A 21668-nucleotide genomic window follows, 5' to 3' on the forward strand; every position below is an offset into this window, starting at 1 on the left:
ATGGTGAGGTCTCAATGCTGAAATATCCGGACCTTCAGTGACCACTGACAGTAGTGATAGACTGAAAAGAACCAAGAAGCTGCAGATAATTTGCGACATCGTGTCGGTGTGGTGAAGCAACTTGAATGTGAGTGGAAGTGTTACTGGCGTCAGATGTCAAGGGGGTACGGAGCTCCATAGCCGCAAACGACTCAGTTTTCCTGCCTGTTCTTTATAAGGCTCTGCCACCCCCAGCAGGCTTCAAGTTCTCAGCGAAGTCATCGTACCTAGAAAAATTGAAGTTGCTTCCAAGGTTGATCCTAACAATTCAGAGGACTGGATATGTAGTTGGATAGGAAACCAAGTAGTATAATGTTCATATCTGTAAAGTACTAGTAGTACTGACTATCTATAGCTAAAATTTTAAAGCTACTTACACTATACAATAATCTATGTCCAAATTTGTATAGGTAACACTAGTAATCTTGAAACGCCGCCCAAGCAGGGAAGTCAAGCTTCCGATTGAAGAAGAGGGAATGCTTTCCTGTCTAACCAAACACCATGCTTACCTAGGTATCTAGTATAGTCCGGCATAGCGTAAATCTGCAGACTAGAGTACTATTTTGTATGTTTGGGGCACTTGCATATGTCATTGACGTCGATCCCTGCGGCTTCCCCACCTTTTGTCCACTGTTGACATCGCAGAATCTCGACCCACCCCTATTGATTGACCGCCACTCTAATCGACGAGGCTGTCTTCGGCCCTTAAGGTATTCTAGAACCCTGTCAAGAAGTCTAGGAGACACTTGACAAGCAGACACACCTGCGTCAAATCCCATAACCGTCAAAGAGCTGTCTCGATGTCCATCGAACGGGTTCGCCAGAGCGGCCCGCGCTTGAACTTCAGCGAGCCGCCCACCCCGACCATGAGTCGTCAGAATACCTCGCCATACGAGAGACACCACAAGCGTCGCACAACACATCCGCACTTGCTTTCGTCTCGCAGGAAGCCGAGGAGGTGAGTCGAGCTATATTTTGCGTCCCGTCCAATCAACTAACATCCCATATAGATGGCCGCTCGTCTTCCGCTTTATCAAGGGCGCAATCCACGCCGAGATCATTCTACCCGTTTTTCTGCATGCATGGTTCACTGCATTCGTGGTCTATCTCGATACCTATGTCTTTGAATCGGTCGGATTACCCGCTAGCATTGTTCGTCCCCCCCTGCTCGTATCGAAAGATACTATAGGGTACATCGCCAACTAACTATCAATCAAGATCCCATCCCTCTCCATCGTCGTGGGTCTAATCCTCGTCTTCCGCAACCAAACCTCCTACAATCGCTTCTGGGACGGCCGCAACGGCATGAGCACACTAAACACCTGTGTCCGCAACCTCTCAAGAACAATAGTAACAAACAGCTACAACAAGCTCGGCCCACCGACGCCCTCCGAGCGCGAAGACATAGAGCGCACGATCCGCATCCTAGTCGCCATCCCATTCGCCACGAAGAACCATCTCCGCGCGGAATGGGGCGCCGCATGGGCTGGCGGCGGCTTTCTCGGAAACGACCTGAACGAGCACGGAGATGCGGCTTATAACCCCGAATATGCGGGTTTACTTCCAGCCGGACTGGAAGGACACGAAGACGAGGGACTGGGATTACCGTATCAGTTGACGTTCTTTGTGGACGGATTCATCAAGCGCGGGGAGGGGAGGGGGTGGTTTAGTGCGCCGAGTGCGAGCCAGATGCAAGCGCAGTTGAATACGCTTCTTGAGGCGTATGGGCGGATGGAGACTATTAAATTGACTCCGATCCCTGTCGCACATCTGTAAGTCTCAACGAGTGATTTATTGCAAACGCTGCCCGGGAAGAAAGAGAGGAGTGCTGACTGAAGTGACTGTACAGGATTCATCAGAAACAGGTTCTCGCGCTATTCGGCTGCGTACTGCCCTTTGCGATGGTGGATGAGATGGGATGGTGGGCTATTCCTATCGTTAGTTTGGTGATTTTTACTCTTTATGGTATTGAGGGGATTGGCTCTCAGCTTGAGGATCCCTTTGGTTATGATAGGAATGATATCAATATGGATGCTTTGGTTGGTGATACCAAAACGGAGATTGATGTTGTTCTCAGCGAGTGGCGTCAGCATTGCAAAATGGTGGAGGGTAGTATGAATGTGCGAGGGGGGAGACGCATGGGAATCAATGTTTGGACGCGGGCGGCAATGGCAATGGCATCACGTTGAACGGGGGTCGGGATAAAGCGAGCTATGTGGCTACTGATCTGTTTCTCAAGTCGAGACCCAGAACAGCGACTTAGGACCAGTACTAGTAATTTAGACTGGTATATACAACTTAAGGAGTACTACTGGTGCTTTCTCATGGCACACGTTTTCCATGGCGAGATTCAAAATGGCCTCCTTGCGGGGTGTGTATGATTGCGATAGGCTTTGCGCTAGAATTACATTTCCAAAAAAAAATACAAACAAAGACATAATCCCCTGTAAACGCCCCAAATGAAATATATACTCGGGTATCACGATGATGCAGAAGCCGATTGAACGGCGGTGTCGTTGACGAAAGAAGCAGTAGAATATTGGAAAAGGAAGTGGATCAGGTCGCGCTGACGATAGATGGGGAGGTAAGTGAATCAGGGGTGTTCTGAATATTCACATCGACCGCCTCTTCTGTTTTCAAAGGTGGAGTCGAAAGCTTGATTGTATCAGCAAGCAAAGGATTATCCGAGGCAGAAACGCTAGTTGCGCGTGATGTGCTAGAATCCGCATCCGTGATTGTAGATGCCGTGGACATGTCTTCAGACATGGTGAAATTGGATAGCGACTCCGCTGGGTCAAACTGAACGGTTTCAGGATCAACCGCCTCCTCGGAGCATTCGGACAGGCTGTCCTTGATCGCTTCGTAGAAAAGCATGAACGCACCACCCTGTGACATCACATGGCCTTCGCTCACCATTTGGACATCGTCATCGCTGAGTCGATACCAGCGTTCCGGTTTCTCCTTGTCGCCTTCGGCCTGTAGAACTTCGTCTGGGACAGGTGCTGGGAAAACTGCCGTGGGGTACTTGCGGTAGCAGATGTAATGCCCGTTTTCATGTCGACCATAATGTGTGATGATGGCTCTGAGCTCGTATCGTCTGCTTGGAATGTCAATTACTTCACCTGCACGAGGGAGCATTGACTGGGAGGGGTCCGTAATCCATTTCTCATGGGAATCTCCGGATTCTTCGGTCGGTCGAACGCCAAGACACCACTGATTGAGATCCATGATCCTGGGGAAATTGACGCCTGCGTAGTTCTTCTTGAGTAAATAGGTCGTCTCGTCAAACAGGCTTCGGTTGATATGGACAATGAGAGATTCTGGGGCTCGAGCAATGACCGCTTGTCGAGACTTTGTGGAAGTGACCCGGTTTTTTGAGGGAATATGGCATTTTTCCGTGAGCGTCTTCTCGGCGAAATCGTCTGCCTCCAGGGCGGCATTGACGGCCTCGAGTCTTGTTTGGGCGGAAGTTCGGACGGCGTCTGACAAGCCAGGCGACGTGGACTTGTCCGCAAACTTGTCAACTTCGGAAATATCACCCAAGAGGTTATTCAATTGCTGTTGAGCACGCAGGAGCGTACATTTGGCACACTCCACGCCTTCAATTTCCTCCAATGCGGTGTAGTGATCTAAACATTCGTCCACGTCGTATTCATATTTACCCCCCCAACGGCACAGTGAGGCAGTTGAATGGAATTAGAGATAGGCCCTCTGTCCAACCACACTTGGTACACCCGACTCGTTGAGCGAGTAGACCTTCAAGGGGATTGCGAAAAAGGGCCGCCTCGTGTGTCGAAGCCGCTATAGAGCAGTCGTCGTCGGTCGTTGACTCATGTGTATTGCCACCAAGAATGTTTTCCTCCGGCCCAGCCATCTTAAGCCCCATGTTCCTTGTTTGTCCTTTTGAAGCCTGTCGAATCTCGATGTCGATTTGGTCGACCAGTTTCGAAAAGTATTCCTGGGCGTCTTGTTGTTGCCAACTGCTCATTGACTTCAGTTCCGATGGGATCCATAACTTGTTTCCGGAGTTCGATGCGCTATTCAAAAGCTCGATAATACTTTGCAGTGCTTGGTGCGTTGACAGTGGGCTCTTCTCCGCCAATTCATCGACATTTCGCTTGAGAAAGTTCGAGAAAGACTTCAAAGAGGCCAGTCCCTGAATTGTGCTATTTTGATAGCAGGAGTTATCCCAGTTTCCCAGCCCCGAAGGAGTGGCATCTCTGCTGTTGCCCAAGAAAACGCTGCCAATACCGGAAAGCGACCTGGGACGAGGAAAAGAAGGGAAGGAAGTGCTGTCGAGGCCGAGAATACGTTGCATGGATTCGCTTTTGGCGTGGAAGGTCATTTGCGAGGGGTTGGAGGGGTCGGAATCGGACGGCGACATTCGGGAGTCTAATGCGACAAGGATGCGCGAGGGCGTTATGTAGACCAAGATGTTCCAAAGAAACTGGATGAGGGACACTGGAGCGAAGCCAAAATGGTCCGCAAGTAGATAAATAGAGACGAGACCGACAAAGGTGTATGCTAAAGTCTGGTGGTTCTGCAGTGCTGTAGCAGATGTCGCATCGTGGCTGCTCGAGCTTGCGTAATAGATGGGGCCGTTCGAGAAGATGTCAGCTCTCCCTTGAGCGTTCATGGCGGAAAGGGTATGTTGAGAGAGCTGCGGTAGTACAGATGCGTGTCAGGCATGGACTAGCAGGATGTAGTTGACCGGCCCACTAGAGGGTAAAGGGAGGCTTTGTAGGAAGGTGGAGCGGAGAAGGCAAGTGACATTGCGTTTGTCTTGTACTTCCCAAGTATATTTTGGTTCTGGGACTGCGCTTTAGGTTCATCGCGCCCACCGTAAACTTTTTTTTATCGATAGTGGTTCTCCACACACATTTTCAGCAGGGTGGGAGAGACTTGATCTTTTCAAAACACATCCCACCATGGCGAAGAATAGACGTGAGTCACACCGTTCCTCTATCTTATCTTTGTATTCCAGAGTCTATATGTCTCTAACACCCAACTAGTCGTTGGCCAAAACAAACGCGCGGCGAGGCGGGCTGCCACCCCGGAGGACAAATCCATAGCCGCCTTACCACGAGCCGATTCCCCCACTACTTCACGACCTTCCCTCTTGGCCGATCGTGCAAATGCCGGCGTTTCGAAAAAGAAGAAGAGTAACAGCAAGATTACAAGGGCACAGCGTTTGAGACAGCAGAAGGGAATGGAGAGAGCCGAGGCAGTCTCTGACCAGCTGCAAATCAAGAGATCTAAAAGCATTGTCCGAGCGAAGGCCATCAAAACAAGAAGTGTATGATTCCTCTAATATTGAAAATCTATTGTATGAAGCCTTCGCGGTGACTGACACAGAATGTTCCAGTCTGAGTGGGAGGACACCAACCGCACTGCATCCGCATTTGCAGCTCTCCAGCAAGACGATGACGATGAAGACGACGACGATGAAGACGACGACGCCATGACCGAAGACAAGCCCCAGCAAAAACCCAAGGCAAATGTTTTTGCAGCCCCAGTAGAGCTGGAGGATGCGGACCCTGCCCCGGTTGACGAAGATGATGAAATCACTTGAACATGATACGCCTCCCAAAAAACTATGCCGACGCCTCTTACCCATTATTTCCTTGGCCTGAGCTGGTTGATCATACGTTCGATCTCTGCGGACGCCGGCCCAGAAGCTTTGGTTCGAAGGGCTTCAAGGGTCCCCAAGTCCTTGGCTTTTTGTGCCTCTTCTCCTGCTTTGATGATCATTCCACACTTCACCCACATTTCAATCCGCTCGGCAGGTTTTAGAGTTGTGCATTTCGGGACAAACACGGATGCCAACTTTGTGTTTCCTGCACCGAGAACCTCGTTATAAAAGGGCTGCGGTTTTTATATTAGTACAGTGTCAGATAATCACGACTTTGCATGCCAATCATATCTTACCTCCCATCCAATTGGGGACTTCTTCGCCTTTGCGATTTCTTCCAATTCGCCCCAGTCCCTTTTCGCGACCAGTGCTCTTAATCGTAGCCACCAGTAGGTCTTTTCTGGCATCTTAAATTCGGATTGCATCTTATGCGCTCGTTTACCGTAGCCCGCTCGGAATAGTCGATAGACCGTCTCATTCAGGCTGAGACCGAGGAATTCAGCGCGGTCTGCAAGGTCTTTGTCCAAAGATTCTTGAGCTTTTAAGAGTTGGGAGGCCTCGGAAACAAGTTTCTGCTGTAGCACCACCGTTGGGTCCTTTGAGTCGGATAGTAAACGTGCTGCTAGGTGAAGTTTCTCGGTTTTGCGCTCTGGCTCGGTTTCCCTAAGGGCTTCCGACAGCAAGACATTCGAGCCATCGATAGGTCGATCATCTTGATAGAAGAGATCTTTGAGAAGTTCTGTATCTTCATCTCGGGCAGCGGTCTCAACCAATGCAGATGCCATGGGGCGGCTGTTGATCGTGCGGAAAAAGCTGGCGAGAGGTAACTTACTCTTCAATTGCAAAAGAACGTAGTTTACCAGGTCGTCATCGCCACTTTCAATCGCCTTATCCAGTGCTACCTCGTCCTCTTCCATACTCAACAACAGGGGTACCTGCTTACCAGCACGAGGTTCGTAGTCAAGCAGCTTAGTAGCCAGGTGTGTTCGCCCTTCGTCGTAGGCTGTTTGTGCGATTGTTTCGAAAGAGATTCCTGGCTTTCCTTCCAGTCTTTGGACAATGAGTTTGCATACGGCTTCGTCATCCACTGTGGATACCCGGACCTTCTGGCTTGCCCAGTGAACATAGATGCGATCTGCGGGTATTTCAAGATATTCAGAGACGCGAATTGCTAGCATGTACTCATGGCGGCTTATGAGTCGTTCGATAAGGCCTTCAGGGGTTAAGCGCAGATATTGTTCATATGAAAGCGGTAATCCGACTTTAAAATCACGGACAGCGATCAGAACGCGAAGCTTTTCGGTCATTGCGACGAATTCATCACTGTTGTAAAGCACAAGATCTGACTTCCCAAACGAAGCAGCCTTTAAGAGACGTTTCTGCCAATGGACATCAAACTCATGGCCTGCTGCCTTGATGCAGGTATCTACCGCATCAGGAAGGTCTGATTTGATGCCTTGTATGTGTTCATCGGCCTTTGGTGACATCTTCTCTAGTTGCTCGACGGAATCGAGAAGTACCGATGCTGGGGTAGAAGACCCTAGCTTGAAGATATTCTCTGTCACGTCTGTGACTTTGTGCAAGAATTCACATGTGTCGTTCGTTATTAGGCGAACACCATCGAATTCCGGTATGACATGGACTCGGGCATCATAGTAAAACCTAACGGCCATTAGCAAGGACTAGAATATCAAGTATCTGTTTACTTACTTGGACGCGGCTCCACTGGGGCCAACCAAATGGATCTCATCTTCCCAGGCAAGAACCACGGCATCATCCCCACACCAATCCATGGAGCTGGGGACAACTCGGGATTTGGAGTCGTACTCGCAGAGTTTGTTCTGGAAGTCGACACTGACGACCCACAATCTCCCCTCTCCAGTGAAAAGTGCCACAAAACGTCCGGACGGCGATACGCTGACAAGCTTGAATGGCCCGTCCTGCAGGATTTTATCTTCTGCTTCATTTGAATCAACGAGATAGACTGTTTTATCAACAGCTAGCAGAACCTCAACCGAGCGTGAGAGAGTATGCGCGGGTGGGCTTAGCGCCCAAGAAGAGACCTCGCCCTCTGGACAGGGGGCGAGAAGTCGCGGGCGTGGCTCATCGTATTTTGAGACAGAGATCAGCTGATTATTAGACAGCAATGCCACCAAACCGGAGGCCCAGAATTGGCAGCTCCTCACCCCGTACTCCTCTGCACCCTGCATACCGTCAGTGATTTGCAATTTCTCATGAGAAATAGGAGCATCATCATCTTTGGAAATAAACTCACATTGCCTAGCGAGAAAGATGTGAACTCGCCATCTAGCCCAAAGTAACGACGGACCGTGCCATCTTCAGCAACAACGAGGAGCTCTTCTTTATCGGACCATCCAAGCCCTCGAATGGTGGTTTGGTCCCACTAAGCACCAATTAATTTCCGATATACTTGAGGAACTCGAAATAAAGACACAAGTACATTAATTTGATTGATCAGTTTGCCTGAGCATGAGTAAATGTCGATACCCGACCGCAATGCCTGGGAGTCGCGTAACCTGAACGGCTTGTTATCATCACGATATAGAGCTGTATCAAAACTGTCATTAGTGTGCACCGCCCTTAACCACAGGAGCCGCTCAAGTCGTACCTATTGCTCCTCCATACGGAGCGCCCGCAACGATGTAGTTCTCTAGTTCGACCTCTTCATCGAACACGGCATCGTAGACCGGAATTTTGCGATAGAAACTGTCACCGAGTTTTTCCCAGTTGGCTAAGGGGTTTGAAGGAGCCATTTCTGGCCGATTTGTGTCACAGACGATGGCCTTTGAACAAACCGTCAATCCATTCCCCCCGTGTTGACGTTGACGAACGGAGGGCCAGACGGAACTCAGCCAAGGCGGGTGTATGCGCTAGTCCTAAAGTGGTAGCTGTTTGTAGCCCCCACAGTCAGGTGTCGAGGCAGTAAGGCAACAAGGCCATCTTCAAATGTCCGTCTGTTCCCCTCCACTCGTCATTACCCCCATCACATTTCACCGAGGGCATTCGGTACCTTCATGGAGCTGAGAAATGGATGATCACGGCTTGGAGGATATTGCTCGACAGCTCTCGGACCTTGAAGTGGCCCTTTTTCTGTGTCTAGCCAGTCGCGAGCATTGTCTGATCGAGACCACGGGGAATTGTCTCAACGATCTTGCAAAAGAGTTGGTTTTAGTACATTTCCCACTCCCTGTTTCATTGGTCTCTTGTTGCTCTTATCTCTTTGGACTCTAATGGCTAATACACTCTACAGATAGCTTCCAACACATTTGAACTATCATCCTGCATTGTTGATTGTACCCCCGCAACCTCCATTGGGGAACTTTACAATGATATTCTCACTGCAGACGCGCGCAGGAACCAAGAGAGGCCATCATACTTTCGAATGAAAACAGAATCGGTGTGATGCCAACGAATTTTGTCTTTCATATCTTTATATGATCGTGGACTAACGGGTCACAGTCTAGTAATCTCTCATCATACATGGGCCGTCGTGATCGAAACAAATCGCCAGTCCCAAATACCCCCTTACGGGAAACAAACGTGGTGAACGTGGTCATCGCAAAAAACTTCAATATAGTGGAGGATGATGTCCAGGTTCAGACATTGCAGGTAACATTGCCTTATCACAATGTCGAAGCGGGCCACACTGATAAAACCTATAGTTGATGCGGACGAGGAAGCTAGTCACCGAGATGGGAACTCTCAGTGCACCAGAAAGCTTCCTCTTTATACCACTGGTAGCCCGAGAATCTGATCAGCTCAAGCCCGCTTTACAGACACATCTCGTGAGCCTCCTCCTCCCCGTCGAGCCAATCCCATGGTCTCGTTCTAATACAAGATCACAGACCGAACACCTTTTGGTTTCACACTTCCATGCTCCCGAAGATGGATTTGTGTTCCTGGAAGAAGGCGAATGGTATTCTGACGGCCAACTCTCCGTGTCCTCCGTTGTTCATAATCCAATACTGGCCAAGAGGAAACGTACCACAGTCAATGCTACAGTAATATTTCCTCCCCGGTACTTCTTTGTGTTGCTAATGACTTGAAGCAAATCGACTATCTTCGAGAAGCGAGTGAATCAGTCACCACGAGTGCGGAGGTCGTCCGATATATCCAGGATATAGTTGTCTTTCTGCGCCTCAGCCGTGCTGTTGCCGGCGGCGTCTCTGCAAAAGCAAATAACCAATTCGCTCGGTTTGCACAGTAAATTATGTCTTTCATTTCATCCGGGATATCTATCATTAACTGTCCGATTCAGATTTCTGGCTCCGGTCCACGGTATTGATTACCTCACGCCATCGATTGTGGCACTGGCCGCGAGGAAGGTCTTCCGCCATCGAATCATCGTCGCAAACCCAGAGGACGATCGCAGTCTCCAATACGGCAGTGAGCTGGGAGCTGTATCTCATGTTTTAATGGATGTGACTCCGGACTCCATCTTGGACGGCGTTCTGGCCCTAGAGCCACCGATATGACCATTGAATTTTGGATTCCCTATACCCCGTCGAGTCAATTGAAACGATATCCTTGCTTGTCAGTTCAAAAATATCTATTCACAAAACCTACGTGCTCATACTAGTAGTAGCTTGCATTACCTCAATCATTTTCAGAATCTCATTCCAAGGCTTACTCAAAGATTAAGAACTTACCACCTACCTAGATAGGTACCTGGGTAGTAGGGATATCAGCTGCTGTATCCTAGATATATGGGACCCTGACAAGGTACTTATTCCATGTCTATCCCACTACTTCCTCTACCTCTCTGAAGTTCCACCATCCTTCGCGTCTTGAACCTCTTCCAACTGTCACTACTCCCAAGTTCCACCTTCCGCCACATCTTGAACCTCTTCAACTCTCAATACTACTCACACAATTCTTCATCACACTCACTCTGCCCCTTTTTATATCTCCTCCTCTGCTCCCTACTCGACTTCTTTCTTTTCCCTCCTCCATATTGCCTTTTTTCTTCACCCACTTCCATATTGCCTTCTATCTTCCCATCTACACCTATTACCTCCTCCAGTCCTCTCAGATGTCTTCATCATTCCTTCAAAAGGTTTGTTCCCTCAATCTACATCCAGTTATACGCATGCACCCATCAAGTTTCTGAATTGACCAAAAGCCTCCCTATTTCTCCTCCTCACAGGCAAATACCATGGACAGCGACAACAATCTTAGTGCGGAATCGCACCTTCCGGTCAACAATTCACCGAGACAAGATCGAAAGCTCATTCAGCAGACACCCGACGGCTCCAGAAGAAGCAACTCTTGTCATGAGTTCAACAATCACCAGAGAAATGAGAGAAGAATCTTCGAAGATCCATACAAGGCGAACGGTTCACGCAGCTCCCAGCCTCCTGAAAATGAAATAATTCGTTTATGCCCAGAGACTGAGAATTTCCGGGCTCAGTTTCTTCTGCGGGACACCCAGGGCTCAGATGATGATTCTGACGTCAAAGGGGATCCCAGTGAAAACACAGCAGCCAGTTCTCAAGGTCCCGAGGAGGAGTTGAAATTCCCCGAAGATCTCTCAGCAGAAGCTCGAATTCAATTTCTAAGGGCCAAGAGGGAGAACCAAAAACAACAATTGGCACTCCAATGCAGTGGATCTAGCGAGGCGGGTGTCAATGAGGAAGACCGCGAGGAAGACGCGGAGGAAGAATCTGAGAAAGATATGGACCTCAGCTATGACTTTGGCTTTGATGATGATTCCGACAATGACGACAATCTGCTGTTCTGCAAATTAAAAGAATCCACCAAAGCGTCTCCGGGTCACGAATTATCACCGAGTCACGAAATTGGCGACTACGCAGAGAATCCGAATGCAGAAGAGAAAGAAACCCAGACTCTAGACCCTGGACCCAAAGACAGAGAGGCAACTGTCAAGCACTCGGCTGCTGCACCGAAAAGAAAGCCTTCAAATAGAATTAGGCTCAAGCGGTCGAAAAGGGAGCAGGAACGGGCAAAGAAGATAGGACTTTGCAAGCTTTTCACACCTGCAAAGCGCAGATTCGATGGCACCCAAGCAAGCCCCCGTTTTCCTGAAATGGAGCGTCAATCGAAGACAAGAACGACCAGACTCTCGGAAAAAGAGCTTCAAAGCATTTTTGTCCATAGCGACATCATCGAGAGCGCTAGAATAAACTCAGAATTGCCTGCTGCTCCTGGGTTCACTAGCCGAAACAGACAAGTCGCTCTTGAGGAAATGGTTGCCAGTATTCCCACTGAGGATCAAGCCGAAGCTCGGTCGGACAAGTTTAGGATCAATGAGGCAATCAAACAATTCGACTACAAGCCCAAGAGCGATGAGAAGGGAGGTTGGAAGGTCAAAGGCCTCAAATCAAGTCTCTACCATCACCAGGTTCGAAAATTTAATCAACTATCCTTTCAATGTTCTAACGCTGACTCCAAATAGGTTATGGCTGTAGGGTGGATGGTAAGTTCATCCTCATGTCTTGATTTGATAAGCACTAATATTCTCGCGACATTCTTTAGCGTGACCGGGAAAGATCAACTACGGCGCCATCCGGGGGCTTACTCTGTGACGTGATGGGGCTAGGGAAAACGGTCACTGCCCTTGCCAACATTCTGGACGGCAGACGCCGGGATCGAAACGAGCAAAGGCCTCCGACGCTCATCATTGTGCCTTCCCAGCTTGTTGATCACTGGTAAGGCTGTCGATAAGAAATTATTTTCAGCGACTGGTACTAATCCACTAGCAGGATGCGACAAATAAAACTCCATTTCGATCTTGATATCTTCGGGGACACCTTCAAGTACGACAGTCGAACGATTTCGGCCTTTTCGAACCCTGATAGCATTCTCAACTTTGATGTGATGTGAGACAACTAATTCCATGGCCCATTTTTATCAAACTTTACTGAAACAGCAACAGAATTGCCACCTTCGAGGATATTCGGAAGTCGTATCCAAAGCCGACGGCACCAAAGCAACTTAAAACACCTCAGGATATCATGGACTGGTGGTATGAACATTATGATCGCGAGCTAGGCATGTTCCACCAAGTCAAATGGCACAGAATTGTGGTTGACGGTAATCGTACCTTTCTTGAAAGTTCTGACCACTCTACTCTAACATCTTGTTATAGAAGGGCATTACGTCAAAAATCCAGGCTCGCATACATCCATGGCTGTGCGAGCTTTGAGCGGACATTTCACGTGGATTCTCAGTGGGACTCCTCTACACAAGTAAGTACGGTAATGTTTTTTATCGCTACTAGTATATTCTGGAATAGCATACTTACAGTGTTATGCCTTTTCTTTTTAGCTGCGTTGAGGAAATGTTCCCTTACTTTAATTTCCTCGGCGTTCCCAACAGTTCTGATTTTGAAATATTCAAGAAGTGCTATTGTGATGTGAGTCAAATATTGCCGTGGCTGGCTGGCAATCTCTGACCCAGTTATATAAGGGATCTTTGGCATCCAGGAAGCGACTGGTCAACATCCTGAGGTCGATCCTGCATCGGAAAACACACGAGAGTCGGTTCATGGGACGCCCACTCATTGAAATACCCAAGATCACGGAACGTGTCATAGCAGTGAATCTCTGCGAGGCAGAATCATTTCTCTACAAGGCATTGACAGACTTGTTCATTGCAAAAATCAACAGTAAGTTTCAGTCGAGTATGATCGATCGCATCTACTGCGTGGTGGCCATCTTGGAGGCTTCTAGTACAGCAAAAGCAAAACCCTTGGGTAACTTCGAGGAAGATTCAGATGCTAACATAACTTTATTTCGAAGGGCTCTGCCAAAATGGATCTCTGCAATGGAACTGCATTCTGACAATGTTCCTCAAGCTACGCATGTTCATCAGTCACGTACTCACTGCCCAAGACATCGTCCAGTATGCTGTCAACCATGACGACAATTTGATGGACAACATGAAAGTCTTTGCCAAACTCAATTCCGACGATCCATCAAATCAGATTTTTCAATCGTTCCTGACTATCCAGGATAATCCTATCGTTCCTGAGACACCCTTCATGACCGAATATCCGGGCCTCGCGGGGAATTCGAAACTAAAAGGCGATTACACGAAGATGTCTGGCGAGTTTGAAAGATTCATGACAAGACTCTATGAAGACGGAAACTGGGTTGAGCGCCGGAGAAGACTCCACTGCCCGCATTGCCAATTCATGCCCCAGCGAGCCATACTAACGTCATGCTTGCATCTATACTGTGAAGAATGCTTCAATTCTCTCGCAGTTTGTGATATCGAGTCTGACACAGAAACCCTGGAATGCTGCAGCTGCAAAAAGGTCATTACCGAGGCGACAAATTGCGGCATATTTGATAAGATCGACCCTCATCAACCATCTCCTGTGCCGTTTTCAACGCCAATGAAGCGAAAGAGTGGAGGTCAAGACTCACCAGATGACACGCCCAGTCGCAATGGCATTAAGCGGATCACGAGACATTCACGAAAGTCATCCAAGGTCCACAAGTCTAAATACGGCGTATTCCATACGAGGGCTCTTTATGACAGTGATGAGGAAGAATATGAAACCCCTGAAGTAGATGACTACACCGAGGACTGGATTCCGATCATTGGGGAAAGCACGCCTGGAGCCAAGCTCACTGCAGTTCGCGAACTGATTCAATCCTTCATCAACAAAGACGACAGTGTCAAAATTGTTGTATTCACTCAATTCATCGACACAACGAGATTGATGGAGCAGATCTGCAAAGCAGAGAAGTGGGCCTACACCAAGGTGAGTCTCAACTCAAAACCCAACAAGTTGCATTTTCAAAGTTCTAACTGGAGCAGATTACGGGTAAAATGACGATACATGCACGGAACGACAATATTCAAAAGTTTCGCGAAGACCCCGACATCAAGGTTATGATTGCATCGCTGAAGACTGGTGGCGTCGGCCTCGACTTATCGGTAGCCAATAAATGCATTCTGGTCGATCTCTGGTGGAACGAAGCTATTGAAGAGCAGGTAAGCAAACATATCCTACCCGGCGCTGAGACCCATCCCATCTAATCAATCAATAGGCCTATTGTCGACTCTTCCGCATCGGCCAAAAGCGTGAAGTCGAGTACGTCAAGATCATCGTCAAGGACACCATCGATGATAAGCTTCTTGACATGCAGGAAGACAAGAAGAAGCGAATCCAGGAAGTGATTAGCCCAGAGGTCCTCGCTGGTCGCGACACAGATAAGCAGCTCCTAGAATGGTTTGGACAAATCCAACGAGTCCCAGGAGGTGGCTATCTAATCACCCCCCCTTGAACGTGGACAGAAAAAGGAAGATCCCATCATGGTGGATTGAAGTGCAGATTGCAGTCATTTTCAACGAGTTCTGATTGTTGTTTGATTCTTTTTTTTGCTTTTCATCCGGCATTTCGCACTCAGAATGAGTTTCAATTTTCTTCTTATCATCTATCTGCCGGCACTGCGAGTTCCTAAGGTTCGTTTGCGTCGTTCATCCGTGGATTTATTGGAATTTTCGTGCCACTGAACAAATTGATTATAAAGCGTGGGTGATATTTGACATTCAGTTAGTTAAATTACTTCATTCATTGAAATATTCTTATCTTTTTCAAAATGCATTTTCACACTTTCATTTTAATTTGTTTTAGTTACTGCGTTCTGCATATTCTTTTTCTGTTTCCAAGGTTTCTACAAGTAGACAATACTTTACTGCGTGCAACTCGCAGTACCTAGGTAAGCCAGCAGTGTATATGGCCAGCATATGGCAGCCGATAGCGGCCAAGGGGGACGAAATTATGAAATTCCAAACCGCCTAGGTAGACCGCCGTCTCCTGAATCTATATTTAAGCTCCCCCCCCCCCCTCTCTCTTTCTAATATTGTTCTCCTAGGTAATAATTGTGAATACTTTTCCTGCTTAAACACGGTCGCTTGAACTCTTATATCGGTGTGGTTGTAATTTTCCTAAGTTTGTATACTACTACTACTACTACTACTACTACTACTACTACTACTACTACTACTACTACTACTACTACTACTACTACTACTACTAACCAGTAACTACTAGTACCTACCTAGGTAGGTAGCACCTCTCGGCATATCAAAAGTAGTACTTAGTAGCCATTAGCCGATCACTATTTTACATGCAAAAGGTAGGACCAGGATTCTGTCCCGTCAGGATAATTTCGACCCCCTTGCCCGCTATCAGCAGCTACATTAGACAGTCAGCATCATTCCCGTAAAAATTACACTACTACTGGGTGAACCTTCCAGTGAAAAACTCTGTACTGGTATTATTCTAGCAGAATCTTAAGGATTGACAGTGAAATTTGTAATCATTATCATCAAGGTCATCATCATTATCACAGTAGAGTACGCTCATTAGATCGGTAGCAGATGTTCAAATATGAGAGGGGCCATCGAGCCCCCCTCAAAATTCCTCCTCGAGAGCAGCCTTTTGCTGCCTGCTAGCCCGACTCAACCGAGCGACGACGACGGCCTTGTTGGCGCCGAGAACGAGCGACACGTCGAGCCTCAAGGAGGAGTCTCTGCCTCTGTGCATTGCGATCACGTTCAGGGGAGTTTTGATCATGCTGCAACCTCTGCTCCGCAGCTCGGTTAATCGCGTCGTTCAGTCGGACAAGCTCCGCAATCTCAACCGGCGCCGGTCTGTCTTCCCACTCCGTAGCTACTTCGTCCCCCTCCCGCAGTGCCACTTGCAACGTGGGTCGATCGTTGTCATTGACAGCAGTCGGCTGGGCAGAAGGCGTGGTATCGGGGCCCAGAGAATTATGGGAAAGAGCAGGGCCAAAGGTGGAATTGACGGGGATACCGAAGACGTCGAGAGGACCGGCTCGCAGCCTGAACTCATCCGTGCCAACTGTCTGACTCTCTGGCTCGGAACTCGGTTCAAAGTCCATATTTCCGGCGTACGAATTCTCTTTGTCCTCATCTGCGACGGGTATGTAGATATGGTCAGGTGGGCAATCTTCTGCGGCTCTTTCGGGGGGATCATCCCAAATGGTGAAATTTTGTGGGAAATTGACCTCCCATGAACGAAATCTGGACCGAGTTGGGGTGGATGATGGATCTTTGCGCGGCTGACGAGTTGCTGGGCTGGGACTAGCTGCATTTGAGGGAGGAGCCGAGTTGTCGGACTCCGGAGTCGCTACAGTTGCGTATGGTGTCATTGTTCGTTTTGTACCTGTATGAAAAGACAAAGAGTGTTAATTTGTGCACAAAGCCTTGTTAAACGTACTGGACGTGTCAGTTTACTTACGTCCTGGAGCTCTGATCTGGATTTGAGGAGTGGGGAGGTTCACATCAGTGTTAGACTGAGGTGAGGCAGCAGGTGTGAGACTGGCTTGAGTATGGGAACGTAAGGTCATGGAATGTACTGAATGGGGCGATCCGGGCCCATAAACAGAGCCTAGAGGGCTTGATGGATGGTGTGAACGGGAGTCCACTCGCTGCAAAGCCTCCACAATGGGTGATTCCTCTCTATGAGTCTGGACCAGCCTTATCCTCGCGGCCTGTTGGAAAATCAGTGGAGCCCAGAGCTCTATTCAAAATGGACCAGAATCCGGACTTACTCCATCATCAACTGAAATAGAGATCTCCATAGCGACCATTCCGGAAAGTTCCATGATGAGTGGGTGTCAAAAGAGAAATCAACTAGAGAGGGCAGGAGTATGGAAGAAGTAGGGATGGTTTGCACACGTCTTCACCTTCCCACAACAACACAACACATACACACGGTTTGCACACAATTCACTAAGACAGCGGATAGTCCCGCCCCCAGCTTTATTCTACAGTTCTGTTTGCAGAGAACATTTCGCCCTCTCTAGGTTGAGTGTGAGAATTTGAGGCAACCCATTATGGTGTTACAGTCATGGAGATACACTCAGTTTACTTTGCTGTCCATAGCATCTGCAGACTGTATACTTGATACCTTTGACAGATGAATATCGAAAGACTGCGAAATAAAATACCGATTTCTCACATCATATACTTATTTGTATAACTAAGTAGTAGGTAAAATTATGCGTGGATCCATCGAGGCATTGTGGAGTGGCACGGACCAATCAGCGACCGCGAAATTTCGATGGCATCCGAACCTCGCAGCGACCAAGAAAAAATAACACCCAACACTCTTGTCACCGCAAGAATGGCGCACATCACCGAGCATCCACTACGCGCCAAGAGGAGAAAGCTGGATGATGATTCACATCCTGTTCCAGAGGTGAATTTCACATCGCCGGCCCAGCTGCGCGAGCTGCTGGTCTTCCAACAAAATCCTGCGACGTCCAAGCAAGGTTAGTCTATTGCCGCATCGCATGTCTAAAGATTGCAGTTGCTAATCTCAGAGTATAGCCCTGGTTCACTTCAAAGATTTCTTATCTTCTATCCATAATCCGGAAAAGGAAAAGGACAAAGCCCAGAAGCTGAAGGTTCTGAAGGGCTACTGCGATAAGCAAATCTCGCCCGGCAAGGAAGAAGGCGACTCCATCTGCTTCCCAGACATTATCCAGGCCTGGAGCTTTGCGGACTCTAACAACAATGAGCCTCTTCTGACTACTGTTCCTTCGGTACTTGCCATCTTCTTGAAGACCATCTCCCGAGAGATTGACTTCCGAGAGTTTGGCCTTGCGCTGTGCAAGCATCTGCTACAGAAGGACCAACTGAGGCTTTTCAATCGCGGCCTGACTGCCGCCAAAGTGAAAGAGCATCTTATTTCTCCCTGTCTCCGCCTTTTGACCGAAATCGTCACATACGATGGCGGCGCGGTGGCCCGGCAATTATACAACCGCCGCTATATCGCCTTTAAGCGCCTTGAGATCTTTTTAACCCCCAACAAGGTTAACCCCGATGCGGATAAGGAGGTGGTATCAAAATCGACACTCCGCCGAAATGCTCAGCGCTATCTTCTTGCCAATCTGAGGGTGCAACATACACTCGAGAAGAGCGACATCATTGAGCAGTTCAAACTCACCAGAGCATTCCTCGACCCGCTCCGCAAAGATCCTCGGGACATCACCTTGGAAGTGGTCAAGGCAATCGAGAGAGATATTATCCAGGATGCCTCTATCCCACGCAAGTCCAAGAGCAAGTTTTTCAATCGAGGAAATATGGAGAAGTTGGTTACACTTTATGGCTACGACCGAGAATGCGATGAGCCCAACCCTGAAGGAATCTCAATCGCCAATGAGATCCACCGTATCTTATTGAACCTCTGCAAAACTGCCGATCTAGGTGTGCTTCTTCCTGAGTCGGGATGGTATCCGGTCGGAGTTGACCCGGAGACGCCTCCTATGGACGATGATGAATGTATTGAACTGGGCCTCGATTCGCCAATCTATGTCGACAAATACCGGGAGTTGGTTCCTGTTCGCAACGGCACATTGTCATACCTGATTCAATGTCTACGCCCCGATGTCGATAGTCTCCAGATCGAACTGCTCGTGACAATCTTCAAGGTTGCACCAGAGCTGATTGCCGACTACTTCACCAAGAAGACAATGTTCACTGCCGACCCCAAAGCAACACCTTCTTGGATGGCCGAGTCCGCATTCTTGTTCTCAACAGTACAGCTTCCCGTTCCTAAGAACTGTGGCTGGAAAGACAAACAACCAATCCTACCACCGCCAGTCTCGATCGTCATTGAGAACATTCTCCCGCGCCCTTTGAGCCAGAAGATTATGTCTCGATGCCTGAACCAGAATGCGGAGATCATTACCCTGTTTTCTGTGCGAATCTTGTCTCTTGCATTTACAAAATTGCGAGCAGTCCTCAAGATCTTCCGAGAGGACCATGGCCAAGGACAACTCTTCTGGAACCAAGCCTCCTCCAGGCTGCTCGCTGAGTTCTCTCGCCGATGCCCCGCCCTCAAGGATGTTATCCTCCTTTTCCGACGAACTGCCAAGGAGGATCTTCAACAGCAGCAGGCCGTAGCAGAGCTACTGACCTTCTATTATGAGGTGATGCCCGACATCGCTTTGGAAGAGAATTTCGATGTGTCACTAGTTTTGGTAGAGGTTCTGAAACGACTAGAGGAGTCAGATATCAGTGCCGACGATTCCGAGCTTCTCTTAAGCCAGCTCCAGAGCGTTCTCCAGATTGCACAGCAATCCACATCGATGCGTTGGTGGCAGAAACCAGCTTCTATGCAATACTCGCCGTTCACTTCGGTTCTCAAAGTTCTCGTCGGAACCTCGGACAAGGTCTCTTCACGACGAATCTCTATTCTGCTAAGGACTGTGCTGGTGGATAACTCTGTTTTCCAAAGTTCTCCGCTGTCATTCAATGCGCTCTTGACCAGTCTCGAGGATGCTGAATCAGAAACTTTGCACAAGCAGCTGGTTTTCATTGAGAACTGTGTTTCTCGTGTGGCCAAGAAACCTGTTCACTACCTGGATCTCATCGACTCGCTCTCCAAGGGTGCGGCTACTGCTACAAGTCCCTTCGTGGCTGCTGTTGTCGAGCAGTGGCCCTTTGTGGTGAAGGCAGGCGACGAAAGTACCGAATTTGCTGTTGGGACATGGATTGCCAAGCTATTTGGTCAACTCAAGCAAGCTGGAGAGAACACAAGTGCTCTGAAGGCTGCACGAGATGCTCTAACTGAATCCACGGAAGCCAAGAAGGTCCGCTCTGCTCTGAAAAAATGTCTTAAGGGAGGTGAAGATGTCGAATCGGAAGATAAAATGGACATCGACTCTGGCCCAACCCAGCCATCTTCATCCATTAAGCCTGCGGAGGTGGATCTGGATGAAATCTTTGGTTTCCTTCCCACCGAAGGCACGACCCACAACGCACTGAACCGATGGGAGAGAGAGGAAATTGAAGCAGCGATCGAGCAAGGCCAGATTGCCGAGCTGATGCTCTGCCTGTGCTCCGAACACGAGGAAGTGCGGAGACAAGCGTTTGCCAACGTCGCGCGCTTCATGGCCCAATTGAAAGAATCCAAATACGCTGAATGGCGCTCTGTTTACACCCTGACTGGTGAATTGCTCGAGACGGTGAATGCTCTTGGTATCAGCGCGGGCAAGCCCATCCCATGGATTGTCGGTGAATGCGCGGCCAACTGCCTTGCGGTCATCACGAGCCCGCTGCACAAGGTATACGGCAAAGTGAACAAATTCTTGCAAAAGGGACCTGCGTGGGAAGTTGAGAAGATTCCGTCTTACTGGATCGACAAGATCTTCCTGCACGAGCCTGAGCTGGATGATGGATTCTTCGACGAGATTGATTGGCTTTTGGGTTTGTTCGTGAAGGGTCTTCGCAGCGAAGCGGTAAGTCTATAACGGAAGCATGTGGATAAAATGACAGCGGAAGGACTGTGGCTAATCGATTTGTTTTCTAGGATATGGAAATATACCGTCGGGCGAATGTCTTCGAGCGCATTCTCTCGCTATATCAGTCATCAAGCATCGGCACCGAGGCTCGCAAAAAGATTCTTCATATCGTTTTCCGTGCAGCTCAAGTCGGTGGTAGCACGACGCTCATCACTCGAGCTGCCATCATCAGCTGGATTCAGGTCCAGATCACTGAGGCCAATGCCAAGGAGGCTGCTCTCCTCTCGACTCTCGCACGGAAGCTATACGAAATGTCTGATCGTGAACGAGTTGACGCTTGGAGTGCAGGCACGATTGAGCAGGCGCTCAAGCAGATTGAGCAGGCATAAATGGGGCATCAGTCGATGTATTATAAGGATTCGTTTTTTACTTAATTCTACAGAGTGAATCGGGAAATTTATCGGGAATTATCGAACCACTACGCTCGGTACATAACTATTTACTAGGTAGCTAGTTACCATTCAACTAGCAGCCTACTATAAACAGAAATCGTTCACGCTGTACTTAATTGTTTTAGCTCGAATATTGTGTTGATATCCTACCAGCATGATACCAGAAACCAAGATAGTCTATTGTTCGCCCAAGGTAGATGCCTAGCAGCCTACCTAGGTAGGTATAGACGATGAGGATACTCAATATCGCTACTGATATTGATAACATAATAA

At 48.5% G+C, this 21668-nt stretch overlaps 8 protein-coding genes across 8 annotated transcripts; 5 read left to right on the forward strand and 3 right to left on the reverse strand.

The window, feature by feature from the left end:
• Nucleotides 1-839: 839 nt before the first annotated feature.
• Nucleotides 840-2228, forward strand: N7533_004718 (bestrophin family protein; the record flags this gene model as incomplete). The annotated part of the gene is made up of 4 exons (XM_057101368.1): nt 840-997; nt 1050-1191; nt 1258-1811; nt 1889-2228. 4 exons carry the CDS (start codon nt 840-842, stop codon nt 2226-2228), a joined length of 1194 nt encoding a protein of 397 aa, XP_056960998.1.
• Nucleotides 2229-2595: 367 nt separating this feature from the next.
• On the reverse strand, nt 2596-4675 carry N7533_004719 (ubiquitin-specific protease UBP1; the record flags this gene model as incomplete). Its single annotated transcript, XM_057101369.1, has 2 exons — nt 2596-3668; nt 3760-4675. The coding sequence occupies 2 exons, from the start codon at nt 4673-4675 to the stop codon at nt 2596-2598; spliced, it is 1989 nt and encodes a 662-aa protein (XP_056960999.1).
• Nucleotides 4676-4967: 292 nt separating this feature from the next.
• N7533_004720 (Alb1 domain-containing protein) lies at nt 4968-5611 on the forward strand (the record flags this gene model as incomplete). Its single annotated transcript, XM_057101370.1, has 3 exons — nt 4968-4983; nt 5052-5335; nt 5405-5611. 3 exons carry the CDS (start codon nt 4968-4970, stop codon nt 5609-5611), a joined length of 507 nt encoding a protein of 168 aa, XP_056961000.1.
• Nucleotides 5612-5655: 44 nt separating this feature from the next.
• vp16 (tethering complex subunit VPS16) lies at nt 5656-8445 on the reverse strand (the record flags this gene model as incomplete). The annotated part of the gene is made up of 6 exons (XM_057101371.1): nt 5656-5904; nt 5968-7333; nt 7382-7875; nt 7947-8075; nt 8133-8239; nt 8301-8445. The coding sequence occupies 6 exons, from the start codon at nt 8443-8445 to the stop codon at nt 5656-5658; spliced, it is 2490 nt and encodes an 829-aa protein (XP_056961001.1).
• Nucleotides 8446-8719: 274 nt separating this feature from the next.
• N7533_004722 (uncharacterized protein) lies at nt 8720-10167 on the forward strand (the record flags this gene model as incomplete). Its single annotated transcript, XM_057101372.1, has 6 exons — nt 8720-8863; nt 8943-9089; nt 9152-9301; nt 9355-9693; nt 9741-9895; nt 9951-10167. 6 exons carry the CDS (start codon nt 8720-8722, stop codon nt 10165-10167), a joined length of 1152 nt encoding a protein of 383 aa, XP_056961002.1.
• A 680-nt stretch (nt 10168-10847) lies between these two features.
• Nucleotides 10848-14949, forward strand: N7533_004723 (putative SNF2 family helicase; the record flags this gene model as incomplete). The annotated part of the gene is made up of 11 exons (XM_057101373.1): nt 10848-12053; nt 12108-12128; nt 12188-12360; nt 12415-12531; nt 12588-12745; nt 12801-12900; nt 12980-13067; nt 13112-13406; nt 13453-14423; nt 14480-14656; nt 14713-14949. 11 exons carry the CDS (start codon nt 10848-10850, stop codon nt 14947-14949), a joined length of 3543 nt encoding a protein of 1180 aa, XP_056961003.1.
• Nucleotides 14950-16119: 1170 nt separating this feature from the next.
• Nucleotides 16120-16842, reverse strand: N7533_004724 (uncharacterized protein; the record flags this gene model as incomplete). The annotated part of the gene is made up of 1 exon (XM_057101374.1): nt 16120-16842. One exon carries the CDS (start codon nt 16840-16842, stop codon nt 16120-16122), a length of 723 nt encoding a protein of 240 aa, XP_056961004.1.
• A 977-nt stretch (nt 16843-17819) lies between these two features.
• N7533_004725 (NPA1/URB1 family protein) lies at nt 17820-21332 on the forward strand (the record flags this gene model as incomplete). Its single annotated transcript, XM_057101375.1, has 3 exons — nt 17820-17967; nt 18026-20940; nt 21012-21332. The coding sequence occupies 3 exons, from the start codon at nt 17820-17822 to the stop codon at nt 21330-21332; spliced, it is 3384 nt and encodes a 1127-aa protein (XP_056961005.1).
• Nucleotides 21333-21668: the final 336 nt, after the last annotated feature.

The sequence above is a fragment of the Penicillium manginii genome (genome assembly GCF_028828005.1).
Source record: "Penicillium manginii strain IBT 31320 chromosome Unknown utg000004l:1.0-7231830.0:1.0-7236170.0, whole genome shotgun sequence".
Lineage (NCBI taxonomy): Eukaryota > Fungi > Ascomycota > Eurotiomycetes > Eurotiales > Aspergillaceae > Penicillium > Penicillium manginii.